At 35.5% G+C, this 14,977-nt stretch overlaps 1 protein-coding gene across 1 annotated transcript; it reads left to right on the plus strand.

Annotated features, from left to right (window-relative positions):
• The first annotated feature begins 1,508 nt into the window (after positions 1-1,508).
• LOC104236242 (probable LRR receptor-like serine/threonine-protein kinase RFK1) lies at positions 1,509-11,867 on the plus strand. Its single transcript, XM_009790127.2, has 24 exons — positions 1,509-1,765; positions 2,640-2,814; positions 3,379-3,450; positions 3,579-3,647; positions 3,728-3,799; positions 3,970-4,041; positions 4,146-4,217; positions 4,302-4,373; positions 4,461-4,532; positions 4,634-4,705; positions 4,803-4,874; positions 5,229-5,300; positions 5,499-5,564; positions 5,811-5,873; positions 5,963-6,010; positions 6,151-6,194; positions 6,554-6,942; positions 8,176-8,371; positions 9,722-9,865; positions 10,055-10,173; positions 10,253-10,463; positions 10,557-10,794; positions 10,896-11,046; positions 11,169-11,867. Exons 1-24 carry the CDS (start codon positions 1,666-1,668, stop codon positions 11,523-11,525), a joined length of 3,018 nt encoding a protein of 1,005 aa, XP_009788429.1. The 5' UTR covers positions 1,509-1,665; the 3' UTR covers positions 11,526-11,867.
• Positions 11,868-14,977: the final 3,110 nt, after the last annotated feature.

The raw sequence follows: 14,977 nt of genomic DNA on the forward strand, positions 1-14,977 counted from the left end.
GCTAATGATCCTATATAATCCCATTTCCTCCAAGTGATGGACCACACGGGGATGTAGAACGCGGGGAGGAGTCAAAAAATCCCACAATAAATCCACTCTCCTCCCCCGAAAAGTCTGCGTAAGCAACTCTCCCCCCATATATGCTCGGATCTATGCTGGGGCTGTAAGGGTAGTAGCTCCGACGTCCGAGGGCCGGGATGTATAGGTGCATCCATGTCGTCAACTGAAAATTCACAATTTTTAATAACTATCATTAAAATTTATGTGTGTTTTTTATAATTTAAATTCATATTTTTTAACAACTTAATTGTATAAAATTATATATAAACTTATGGGTTTCGTGCCCAGTGGTACAAAACTATCATTAATAATCTTATGTTTTTTTAATAATTTAAATTCATATTTTTTAATAACTTAATTGTAACAATTATATATATATATATATATAATTTTTATAATTATGGGTTTCGTGCTAGATTTTCTAAAACTCAGTGGTACCAACTATCATTAATAATTTTATGTTTTTTAAATAATTTTTATTCATATTTATTTAATAACTAAATTGTAATATATATATAAATATATATATATATATATATATATATTTATAATTATGGGTTTCGTGCTAGATTTTCTGTGGCCCAGTGGCACCATAATTAGATATATATGGGTTTCGTGCTAGAATATAATATAATTAAACAATTACTACACAATACTATGCTACAAGGCTCTACATTTTACTACGCTAAAGGGGTCTACGTTTTACTACGCAAAAAAGGTCTACGTTTTACTACGCTAATAAAGTATACATTTTACTACGCTAAAAAATAATCTAAACTAAACGGCATAAAAACACATAAATATACATGAGGATATTAACAAACACATTTTTAGACTAATTTACATATTTTTATACAACACTAAAATTAAATCCGGATAAAATTTAACATGCTAGTTTCGGAAAAAATAAACACAAACCGAAATAGAACACATACAAATCAAGTAATATGCATTGTTATAAAAGTTTCAACTTAAAATAAATCGAAATATCTCGATTTAGAATTTTTGAAATGTAGATGGATCGAAATTTTGACTCCGGAAGAATGAATCCACTAAAACACGAAGCTCTACTTGACAGTGGGACCTCAAATATTAAACTTTTATGTGACGGGGGACCCAATTTTTTTTTTTTAAAAAAAATTGGGCCAGATCGGTGGTGTGGGGGGACCAGAAGTGAAAAGAGGTGGAAGACGGAGATGGAACGAAGAAGAAGAAGATGGGGGATTTGTATTAAGGGGTATAACGCCAATATTAATGGCGCTATGTAAGTTTCTCAGTATAACGCCACTTATATATACTTTGGTAACTTTTTTTTTTTTACACTTATTTTAGTCTATTTAGTAAAAATTAACAATAGTATGGTTCCGCACTCCCAACACATGCGCATGGCTCCAAAATTCCCGGTCAGCTATTTTGATTAGAAAATATCACGTCTACTTTCTCTGAACATTTTACATGGATACAGTTTCAGCACCAATCATTTCCAACTTTCCCCCCCTCTTTTTTGCTGTTTATTTCTTGGGATATTCATATATTTCCTCCTACTGACTTGTGCACTTACTGTTTTCTTTTCTTACACATTTTTTTTCTTTCTAATCTTGAAAAATGCTCCCATCTAGAAGCATCACCACAGCTTGGATTCTTACATTGAACTGCTGCTTCTTGTTCCTGATATTTTCGGAGTCCAAAGTGCCTCAAGAAGAAGGTAAGCTGCAGCTCTTGTCTCTTGCTTTCATGGGTATTTTTGGACTCCATGGGAGTGTGTGCGTGTGTGTTGGGGGGGGGGGGTCAGGGTAGGATACTTTAGCAGATTAAGAAATAGTAAATTTTTTGAGTACAGCTCTCTCTGTATTATAATCTCAAGAGGACGAGGAGTTTTGAGTTTAAAGAAGATAAGAAATGGGTGGAATTATGGAATTACTTCAAATTAGTGAATTTATAGTGAAAAGGTGTGAACTTTACTGTTCTCAGATGGATAAATCATAGAATATTAAAGTTGGTTACCGAATTTCTGAAATTAATGCTATGTCTAGTGGTTGAGATGCTTCATTTAGGCAATACTGTGATTTGCTTGTTTAGCCATGGAAGTGTTGGCTTTGAATTTGGGGCAGTTCATAATTAAGTTATTTTTTAAATTTTGATATGATCTAGAAAGACCCAAAAAATGAAGACTTTATTATTCTTTTCCTTTTATTGCTGGAAGTTTGGTCTTTTTGTCCAAATTTATTCAAATTGTAGTTTTGTAGCTCACATATTGTTCGGTATCAGAGGCAGAGCCAGAATTTCAACTTTATGGTTCTGAATTTTAGAACGACGACGTCAAGTTCCAATAACTTGGTTTTAAACTTTATATTTTTTCATATTTAATGAATTTCGTAACACAAATACACTGTTTGAACAAAAGCTAGTGAGCTCGGCCAAACACGTAGGCGGATTCTAGCTACACCCCTGTTTGGAATAATATTTTAAGGTTGCAGTTTCTTTTTATGTTAGTTTGAGGGTTAAGTTTCTCCAGTGTCTTCATGTATTGTCAAATGTGGATTATATAGTTAATTTCAACCTTACTGATTGCTTTTCAGTGGATGTCCTCCAACAAATCGCCAAAACCATGGGTGCAACATATTTGAATTTCGATGCAGATTCATGCAGAATTGAAGAGGTTGGAGTCAGAGTTAAGCCACGTGGGTGGTATGAGAATATTGTCGAATGTGATCGTGGCATCGGAGGTGACGAATTCAACCACATCACAAAAATGTGAGGCATTTATACCTTGTTACTAAATCAAGATTGCTTAATTTGTTTCTAACCTTTAGCTTGTCATGCATGCTTTCTATCTACTGCTACATAGTACCATGAGCGTGACCAATATCCGCGTGCTTATCAATGTCACCCAAAGCCAGCTTGGGGACAATCCAACTTTATTTTTGTCAAAATGGGATTTAAGAACGAACTCTATGAACTTGAAGTGAAGAAGTTTCAGATTTTTCATGAACTTCCTTTCCGCTGGACTATTATGTATTGTTGCTTGAAAGGTTTATTCAAACTTAAGTATTCCTGGAGTTTGTAAAGAGAAACAGCATAGGCTATGCTTTTATTGGGTTTAGAAAAGCTATGTAGAAGTTTCCTTCTAGTGACTTCATACTAGCTCTTCTCTCTCAAAATTGACTAAATATACCACTCATTGTGTGATTTCCTTTATCAGAAACAGTCATTTTCTATTTTTCTTCTTTTGCGTGCGTGTGTGTGTCTGCGTCTTTATTTGTTTCTATTGCAATTGGTTCCATAATTGAAGCCTGTATATTATTTTCACTTATGCAGTGTGTTAAAGGGTTTAAGTCTTCCAGGAGTTCTCCCACCTGAATTGGTAAAGCTTCCCAACATCAGACAAATGTAAGAGTTGTTCTTGACCATTTCCGCAATTGAAATTTTCCTAATTGATGTGACTAGCTTCTTTTTTCTTGCCAATATCAACATCACTCACTAAATCTTTTGCCTTTTTCTTTGTACCCCATTTATAGTGATTTTGCATACAACTATCTCACTGGTAGAATACCAGTTGAGTGGGCCACAAAACAGCTGACTAACATGTAAGAACCCACTTCTTTCCGGCTAATCAGTTTTGTCATGTCTTCACTTGCAAATTATAATTGTATACTTTTTGATCCAGCTCTGTTCTTGTAAACCGGTTGTCAGGGGGAATCCCAAAGGAGTTGGGAAACATCACCAGCCTTTTATACCTGTATGTATTCAATTTCTTTCGAACTTACTTCAATGATATCGGTCGAGTCTGGATTCTCCTAACTAGATGGAGACCGCTGATTTGTCCATATATGGTTATTTTCTCCAATTATATTTTGGTGGTTATTTCCTCTCATTGTTTCTAGTATTGAAAATGGATCTTTTAACCAGGAACCTCGAGGGGAACCAGTTTTCACGCACTGTTCCTTCTGAACTAGGGAAATTGATCTACATGGAAACCCTGTATGACCTCTCTTTGTTATCTTCTCCTAAAGCAAACTTGAAGAACAATTGGCACCTGAATGACCAATGCATAGATGAGTGACTTTATCTTTTTCTAATTTCAGGATTTTATCCTCCAACCAATTGGTGGGAGAGGTGCCAACTTCATTTTCTGAACTCATAAATTTAACAGATTTGTAAGAACATACATCCTAGCCCAGCTTTTAGCTCCTTTCTTTTTTGCGAAATAGTATATCTCACAGTATATATTTACCATACAGTAGGATAAATGATAACAATTTCAGCGGACAGATTCCAGATTTCATACAGAACTGGAAACAACTTACCAAACTGTAAGGTCTTTGGAAATACCTCCCAAACTTCAAAAAAAAAATAAAAAATTGGCAGAGTTTCTAACTGTTTCTTGATGATATATGAAGGGAGATGCATGCCACCGGACTAGAGGGTCCCATTCCATCAAACATATCTCTTCTGAATAAGTTAACAGATTTGTGAGTAATAGAACCTTTCAACATTATCTTAACTACTTCCATTAGATTTTTGTAGAGCATTTACTCTTTGCCAGTTATCTCATGGTCAATTTCGTATACAGGAGGATCAGTGACATAGGTGGACCAGCTCAGGCATTTCCTCCACTGAGTGATAACATGGGCTTGGTAACCTTGTATGTCAGATTGTTCTGATATGTGGAAACCATTGTACAATTACAGTGTGTTATTAGACATTCTAGTTTTCCTTAAGTTTATTAAATATGGATGCAGGGTATTGAGAAACTGCAGCCTTTCTGGAGAACTTCCTGTATATATTTGGGCGATGAAGGATCTGCATACGTTGTAAGTTATGGACGTACAGTTAGGCGAAATAAATTTTTCTGCTTCGACTATGGCTGTCCTCTGTATTAGGTATCATGTTGATATTCTGCTTCGTTAGCTCTCATTGATGTCCTTTTCCTTAATACCAACTTCATGTTGATATTTGCTTTTAATTAGTCTTCTCATCCTTCCTCTTCTTGTATCTCTCCAGTACATTCTTTAGTTTAATATATAGAGTCACTCTTTTATACATTTTGCTCTTCAATATACATGTGACAGTTGTAAGAGTTTGACACACGGATTCATCTCCTCCATCTAAGAGTTCAAACGGTAAAATACTTTCTAATCTTGATTTTCTGTTTAATTTTACTGCAGAGATGTTACCTTCAACAAGTTAGTTGGAGGAATCCCAAACAATATTAGTGCTAGAAGTATGCTGAAATTTGTGTAAGTTGAATTGCAAAAGGTGGATTTCTGGGAAACTTATCCCGTTTTGATTTTTCTGTTGGCAAGTTAAAGCAGTCTCTTCTCTTTTCTTCTCAAGCTTCTTTTGCTCATACCCAATCATCTTGGAGTATGAAGCATATAACATATTGTTGACTTCCAACTTTGCTCTTGCCTAACCGCTTTATGTTCTCTACATAGGTTTCTTACTGGCAACATGCTCAGTGGAGTTATACCTGACTCAATTTTGAAGGATGGAATAAATGTGTAAGTCTACACTTGTTAATATTCGAATTTCATACACACATTCTTCTTGTGCATGATAGGATCAGTCTTTGCGGAACATGTCATAGTTATTCTTCAAAAACATAGTGATCGTACACTGGCGTGCCAAAGCAATTTTGATTCATTGATCTCGGCAGTTTCTTTTCCACATTTTGTCTTCATGCGGATCTCACAAACGCTTTGTTCATAATTGGGAAGATGGTATCTGACAGCATTCATCGCATGCAGTGATCTTTCCTACAATAATTTTACATCGCAAGGACCTGACCAACATGCTTGTCAGCAAAATATGTAAGGAAAGGTCCTTATTTGTTAATTCCTGCTCTTAAGTTATTTTACTGGATGAGCATATATGGTTCTGAGAATTATTCCTACTACAGGAATCTGTATGTAAACTTGTACAAGAGCTCTGCAGCAGCAAGCCCCTTGTAAGAGGATTCTTCTAATTATTCTGAAACATTAAAATTCTGATTCATGATGAAACTGATGGAAAAAGGAAGTGCAAAGCTTTGCTTTCTCATCTGATTCAAATTTGGGTCTAACTGCTTTTGCGCTTTAACTTCTACAGAAGGAGAATTCTTCCATGTACAGAGGATTTCGCTTGTCCTCGGTGTAAGTAGGTTCTTTTCTTCTCTGGAAAGTCATACAATTTCATATGAAAAACACAACCTAACAGTAAAGAATCTGATGCTTACCCTTTAGCCCCTTGGCATTCTCTCGTCAACTCGAGTAGCAAACTGCTCAACTATCAAACAGACTGTAGCACATTAGTATCATCTGTTATATTAAAATGCCAATACATTTTAATGTTGGATTCAGTCCTAAAGTCATATATCTACAGGTTTTAAGGTGATTAGTAAATTCATAACCTAATGATTGGAAATATTCTCTGCTTGATTGTTCTCCCAACTGGTGAGAAATATTTTGAGCACCATGATTTGAGCATTGAATTAAACAATTTTCCTTGCCAGATGGGTGCTCATTACATGTTAATTGTGGTGGAAATGATTTTACCGTAAAGGAGGGCGGCCGAGAGGTTAATTATGAAGGAGATGCAGGAGTTGATGGTGGTTCTGCTAGATATTTCAGTACTAGTACCAATTTTTGGGGATTGAGTAGCACTGGGGACTTTATGGATGATAATAACGATCAAAATGCTCGTTTTATTGAAAGTACACCATCAAAAAGCCTCTCTGAATTGTACAATAATGCTCGGATGTCTCCCCTCTCGCTCACTTACTTCCGTTATTGCTTGGAGAATGGGAGTTACAATGTCAGCTTGGAATTTGCTGAAATAACTTTTACAAATGACAGCACATATACCAGTCTTGGAAGGCGAGTGTTTGATATATACATTCAGGTTGGTATGTTAATTATAAAACTTCCTATGCTGTTAAACTATGATTAGATGTGTGAAGATACAGGAAAAGAAGAGAGAACCTGTATTGAATTTTGTTGTTAACAATATACAACAAGATCCTTATATGGGATTTTGGACTACTAGAAATAAGGTAAGTTTAATCTAAACTATATATAAAGAAAGTTATTAAACAAGGGAAATTATTCATACCATTGGATTCTTTACTGTAACAGAATTAGAAAGAACATTCGCTACTATTAACTTAAAAATATATTTTAACACATAACAGCATTAATTCTCGACTTTCAGCACGTCCCTCATCTCAAGGTGGTGAAGCAACTTGAGCTTCTAAATTATAGCACAAAAGTGACAGGACACTACCTTGAGACGAAACTGACTAGGTATGCTAACATGAATCCATTAGACATGATTGAATTTGAGGACACTCATGCTGCCAGCTTAACTAGATGTCTACGCTAAAGCAAGCACACTGCCAGTTTGATTAAATAGCTGACAATCTATGATGTTTGACTCGGTGATTATTTGACGATAAAAAATGAAGCTGACCAGGCATTGACTATAAACATGTAACTGGACAAGTCGCGACTGGAAATGTTCTCTGGACGGCAATGTGGTGCTGTCTGAATGTTGACTTGTTGGCTGGCTAGAATATTATAGATTGTCGACTTGACAGGTCAATAAACATGGACTAACAATATCAAATTCTAGACAAATGTGTACTGTTGATATGTGGCACGTGCTGCCCCAAAAAATGGCCTGAAGAGAGACTAGGTGTTGACTAGAAACATATTGAGTCGCAATTAGAAAGTTTGTTGGACAATGACATGGGGCTCTCTGGATAATGACTTGTCAACTTACTGCACAAACATAGACTGTTGATTTGACAGGTCAGCAGATTTGAACTGATGATATCAGGCCCTAGGGCAAATGTGGACTGTTTATATGTGGCACGTGCTGGCCAAAAGAAATGGCCTGAGGGGACATGTAATAACGGCATTGCTGGACCAGTAACTAGAAAGATACAAGACTAGTAAAATTATGAAAAATATGAAAAACCTTATCCGGATAGGTGGATTTCAATGGAAGATATTAGATGTATAACAAGATAGTAAAGTCTCTGATACCTTGTGAAATTAAATAAAAAGAAGCTCCTTATCTAATAGCTTCTCCTGATTTCAAAAAGATACTTACACAATCTTCTTTCTGCTCCAGGAGAAATTAGTTTGGAAAGACTTCAATATTGTGAATGAGGCTGATGGAGTTCAAAAGCCCGTACTTAGGCATTTTAACACCAGTGTTACAGATAATACCTTGGAGATTCGATTTTACTGGGCTGGCAAAGGCACTACCAGAATCCCAGTTAGAGGGAATTACGGCCCCCTCATATCTGCTATTTCACTCAAACCAAGTAAGTTTCCTCAACCTTCATCATCCAAAGGGGAATGACGAAGTATATCCAATTTTTTAATTTCACTTGGTTTCTTTCTTTGTAATATATTGTGTATTTAAAGGATGTCTCGTAAAAAATCCTACAGAGAGATTCTAGTGATCATACATATCATCTGATAAGGTCACAGGATTGGTTACTTGCTTCTAGAAAAACACTGCAACGGAATGAACGATTACATGCTCTGCTAGACTACTTGTGGGGTTGACAATGCTTATCAACTTCCATGTAAAAGATATTGGTTTTCTAGCTTCCTTGATCCAAGTCAATATGTGGAAAATCTGATTCTAGCCCATTCTTCTCCCTGCTGTTTGAACACCTGTTGGTTTCTGAAATTTAAAAGATAACTGGTTGAGCATCTATCTCAACAATTGATTTGCTTTGGTCTCTTCAGAGTTGCTTCATTTTTCTAGAGACCACAAGTAAAATATTATCAGCATCAAAAGCCAATTTGTGAACCTTTACTTGGCCTGCTCCAAGTGATTGAAAGAGTAATTTTTCATTAGCATTCCTAATTTATTATCGGGCAAACTAGTTTCTTTAAACCAAGCTCTTAAACTTCATTCCTGGCTTGATCTGCTTGTGGTTCTGTACCATCCATAAGTATTAGTATGTTCCCTGATTTGTGTTTCTACAAGCTCTCCTAATTCTTAATGAAAGATAGCTTTTAATTCCCTGGAATTCCTAAAGTATTTGCCTTTCTTTTATATACATATTATATCTATATAATCAGCTCTTCGTTTGTATTAACCATCAAAAGCCAAGTGTAATTGGTCCTTGCAAGTTCGGGGCTTGCAGCAGACAAGTTCGATGCTTATATTAGTACAGCACATGTGTTTTCCAGAATCTCCTGCGTAAAAGGGATGAAGGCGGTATATTTTCAGAAGTAGTAATGTTAACAGGGAAATTAAAGTTCACCATTTAAATTGATGTGAAATTTTGTAAGCTGATGGTTTAGAAATGGAGCAAGTCTATGCAAGACTGAAATGGTTGTTTTCGTGCCCCCTCCCTTTTTTTCTCTTTTGGGTAATGCTCAGTGGCAGCAGGAACTGGTGAAATATGGGTCATTCTATATGGCTGTGGAACTCCATTTTCATAATTTTGGTTGAAATAGCAAACCGGCGTCCTTTTTCTCAGCTTGAAGGAGTGTTGATGAGTTTAAACATATTTACTTTGCTTTTATTTTCCCATGAATGACATGTGCATGTTCAAGTTCTATGTAATCAACTTGATGAATCTTAGCTGATTGAATCTCATTTTCTGTTGCACTGCTGCTGCGCACACAACAATTTTGTCTTCATTTATGTGCAGCTTTTAAATCTTGTTCGGAGGAAGATAAGAAGAGTGTGACTGTTTATGTTATTGTTGGAGTAGTGGCTATATGCATTTTCCTGTTGGTAATGAGCATACTTTGGTGGAAAGGCTATCTGCAATGCAAAAAGAGACAGAGAAAAGGTGATCACTAAACATGTGTTCGAAAGAAGTAAATTTAACTAGCAAATTCTGTGACTAGGCAGTTGATCCATGCTTTGCTGATCTGAAAGAGCACATTCTACTGAAATGATAATCAACAAAACCTCCCTATCCAGAAGTCGTGAGTTGTAAATAGATGACTAACCATTAAAGACTCTATTTCCATGACAGATTTAGAGGGCATGGAGCTGCAGACCGTTTCTTTTACTTTAAAGCAAATAAAGGCTGCCACTAGCAACTTTGATGCTTCTAACAAGATAGGGGAAGGTGGTTTTGGTGCAGTTTACAAGGTATCATTATGGGAACAATAGTAATGGTACATTTTGTTATCATTATTGTTTGTGAACTCTGACCAAATATTTGATGTAGGGCCGGTTATCTGATGGTATTTCAGTTGCAGTGAAGCAGCTCTCACACCAATCAAGACAGGGAAACCGTGAATTCTTAAATGAGATTGGCATGATTTCTTGTTTGCAACACCCAAATCTTGTTAAGCTGCATGGTTGCTGCATTGAAGGGACTGAATTACTGCTCGTATATGAATACTTGGAGAACAATAGCCTTGCTCGTGCATTATTTAGTAAGTTATTCATTCACTTTTTTAAAAATTCTGAACTACTACCAGCTCTCTATGCAATGTTCACTGACATTTTAGTATGATGGACATCCTTAGATCCAGAGAAAAGTCAATTGATACTTGATTGGCCGACAAGGTTCAAGATTTGTGTTGGGATTGCTAAAGGTCTAGCTTACCTTCACGAGGAATCAAGCCTTAAAATTGTACACAGAGACATTAAAGCTACTAATGTACTGCTAGATAAGGATTTAAATCCCAAAATTTCGGATTTCGGGTTGGCTAGACTTACTGAAGATGAGAAGACCCATATTAGCACTCGAGTTGCTGGAACAATGTATGTTTCAATGCAGAATTCAAACTAGATTTTCTTTTTACCTTTATCTTGTCATCAGTATGGTTAGGTAAAATTTGTGCCATAATTGTTAATAACTGCAGAGGATACATGGCACCAGAGTATGCACTGTGGGGTTATTTGTCCTACAAAGCAGATGTCTACAGCTTTGGGATTGTCCTCCTTGAAATTGTTAGTGGCAAGAACAACAATAGCTATGCCCCTTCCGACAATTTCATTTGTCTTTTAGACTGGGTATCTTCTTTTACCTTTATTGTTGATGCACTTCAACACAGCCGGACCAGTCTGCTATTTCTAAGATTGAGAATCGTTGCACTCTTTTAACCGAAAAACCTCCTTATAAAATTTTATCGCAGGCCTGTCACTTGCTACAAAATGGAATAATAGAGGAGCTCGTTGATGATAAATTGGGTTCTCGTTTCAGCAAAGCAGAAGCAGAAAGGATAATAAAAGTAGCACTATTATGCACTAGTGCGACGCCATCACTCAGGCCTCTAATGTCTGAGGCTGTAGGCATGCTTGAAGGGAAACGAGAAGTTCCTGATGATATCCCAGAAGCAAGTACGTATACTGATGATTTGAGATTTAAAGCATTGAAAGATTTCCAACGAGAGAAGCAAAATCAAAGCGCATCAAGTAATCAAGCTCAGTTAGCGAGCATACAAACTGCCTCTGATCTCTGTGAATACAATCCGGAATCAAGATCTGACTGACTCTATAATTTTGTCTTCCTTATTTGATCTCTTGCCGGTGTAGCAGTGGTTTATGGTTCTTGAGAGATTGCATTGGTTCAAATATTTTCAAAGAGTTGGATTGTTGTAACTCTTTGTATATTAATTCTTCTGTGAGTGAGATGTCTATAAAATGTACATAAATCTCCCAAGAAAAGTGTCAGGGGCACCATCTCCAGCTGTGCAGTTTTTTGTACCTCAGTGCTAGATTTCAAAATTGTATAATCTTATGCTTATTTGCATTACATCTGAAATGCGGACTATGGGAGTTCCTCTTACACAAAAAAAACAGGTTCTTTAATCGAAGTGTCAGTTTGTATGGCATGTCTTTTTGAATCTGTGCTAGTACCACCAAAGGATGTGGTGTAGCGGATGTGGCTGCTCCTCCCTTAACCAGATGTGTTCTTTGACCCTTGATCAAACTGGTAAGAACCATAAGACAGTGAAATCTATCTTAGTAGCAACTTCAACACTGGGCACTTGAAATTATATTCCATCTAAGGTAAATTTTCCAAGCTTTTAATATTTGGTCTATCTCTACCTTCACAAGGTAGGAGTTCGGCCTGTGTACACACTATATTACTCAGACTCCACTTGTGAGATTACATTGTGTTTGTTGTTTTTGTTGTTGTGGGGACCAAAAATATCAATAGGATTAACTTGGAATAAGCAGTCTGCAGTTGAGAAGTATATACCAATGTGACTGTTGAAAAGGATGGGTATTGTGACAGAAAAGGGCATTGTCTAGAAGTTGGACAATCTGTAACGGTACCCACAAAACAAAAAAGTAAAATTTATTCTTTACCTAATATTGGAATATCTAATGAAGATAATCGTGATACCAAAAATAGGGTCGTAATATTGGAAGAGAAAGCATAGTGCTCATAATATGCTTTGACAAAAAAGGGACAAAGACAAACCAAAGCATTTATATATATTTATAAAGTTGGGACTTGGCAACGAAATTGATTACGTCTCAGTTACCTTCTCCAAACTCTCAAAAATAGAAATTTTGGTGCTTCCAGTGTTCAATCAACGAAACTACTTCCATGTATGGATTCTACAGGAAGTTATCTTCTTTTTCGGAGCAACAAAAAAATAAAAACCTCACGCCAAGGTATCAAACATTATCAACAAGAAATTGATGAAGAGATTGTCGTTATCCCTTTCAAAAGTCCCTTAATTGATTTCCTAGTGATAATAAAACATTGAATCTAATTCCAAAAGCTAAGACCTTAAAATTAAGAGATGGAATTGAGATCAAGACTTGCCTTAAAATTAACTATTTATATCATATAAATACATGAATTTTTAAAATTAAATACTTTCAAAAAAGAACTATATAATGACGTCTTTTATAACTGCGCGAAGTGCGGCAAGTTCATTAGTGTTGAGAATATTAGTGATGGAGAATTCAGGGGTGGATTTAGGGGTTTACCCGAAGCCCCTTCGCCGGAATATTATATTTTGAATCTTCTTGAAACAATCGAAAAACATAGCTTAGTGGTTAATGACTTTAAAATCTTTGTTAGGTTGTTGGTTCAATTCCCACTAACCACAATCTTTTTTTTTTATTATTTTTTTTTCTTTTTTTACGGAAATCCTGCCTCCGTCTCTGTGAAGAAACATTATAGAAATTAGGGATGGATGTAGCATTGAATCGATGGGTTCAATTGAACCCATAATTTTCAACGCTGATTAAAAATTTATATGTAAAAATTAGTTAAAATTGCAAAAACAATAAATATGAACCCATAACTTTAAAAATATAATAGATTCAATACTAAAAACTTTGAATATTGAACCTATAGAATTTAAATTCTGGATCCGCATCTTGATAGAAATGGAACTATAATAGCTAGTGTGAAAAAAAACATCTCACTGAAGCCATACGACACATTGAACAAGATGACTAGCATGATAGTAAGAAATCAATGGATCTTAATGAGCAAGATTCAATGCAAAAAACGGAGTAGTAATTAAGAATATGAGCCCGTTTGGATTAGCTGATTGTAAATAGTTGATAAGCTTGAAGCGCTGAAAAGCTTTTTTAAGTGCTGAAACTGATTTTTAAAATAAGTATTTACGTATTTGGATAGAAGTGCTGAAATTGATGATAAGCAGTTGATGTATTTGATAAAAAAGTGCTGATAAGCTATAATTTTTGTTAAAATGACTAAAATACCGTTGAATATTTTTCAAAAGATTATAAATTAAAAAATTTCTTTGTAAAGAATATAATTAACAACAAATATGGAATGAAGAGAAAGTCAAGAAATTATTTTGGGAAAAGTATTTTGGTCACCCCCAGCTTATGACTTACGACTGATTTTAGCTTATAAGCACTTGACTTATAAGCACTTTGGCTGTTTACCAAACGCGTAGATAAGCCAAAAGGTGCGTATAAGCCAGTTTGACTAGCTTATAAGCTTAGCCAAGCACCCTCTATGTCATATGATTCTACTTCTATAATTGATTCTAGACAGCATGAGGGGAGAAATTAAAAAATAGCTAGATTTACAAGTGGTCATGCAAAAATAGTCATAGTTTCAAAAGCCATCCGAATTTAGCCACTTTTCATGTAAAGATAAATATGAACGAAAACACTGTTCAAAATTCAAAAAATACTCCAGCATAATATACTGGGATTCTAGTATAATATACTGGAACTCCAGTATATTATACTAGAGCCAGCAAAGTACACCGGTCCAGCATAATATGCTGAAAGTTCATACACAGGTGCACCGAACTCCAGTATATTATGCTGGACCGGTCTCTGTTGCAGTAAAATAGTGGCTATTTTTCAATGACTTGGCAAACGCTGACTATTTTTGAATGACCAATTTGAAAACTGGCTAGCCTGTGCTATTTAAACCAACCCGAGGAGGTTCATGACCAACTCAACTTGGGCTGTTTAGCAGCTCAACATAACATTAAAGGCTTTTTTCACTTTTAGCCCGTGTCAAAACTATTTACGTTCTATATATATATTTATTTATTTATTTATTTTCGGCTATTATTTTGAGAGCGGCTATACAATATCATTTTTCCTAACATTTACTGATTCTCTTATTGATATTCCCCTAGAATCTTTTAAGATTCGACTTTAGTTATAAGATAAATTTCTTTATTTTAGGTTAGGTTGATAATCTGCCTCAATTAACCTTAATTATTGTAATAAGATTCAGCGAACAGGCCTTTAATTATTAATTCCTCTGTCCCAATTTATTGAATAAAAAAACTTATGACTACTTACACCAGCAATATTTTCTTCTCAGTGGCGTCGGTAATAATTAAGTATGATAACGGCAGTCATAAGATCAATTATGTTCGAAGTCAACCACGTTACAAACAACTGTACTAAGTTTTGGTAATTTAGATCAAGATGGTGTATCAATTGTCTTTAAAGCGAGAAATATGTAGCTTGTGTCTCA

Source organism: Nicotiana sylvestris, chromosome 2 (genome assembly GCF_000393655.2).
Source record: "Nicotiana sylvestris chromosome 2, ASM39365v2, whole genome shotgun sequence".
In the NCBI taxonomy this organism is placed as follows: Eukaryota; Viridiplantae; Streptophyta; class Magnoliopsida; order Solanales; family Solanaceae; genus Nicotiana; species Nicotiana sylvestris.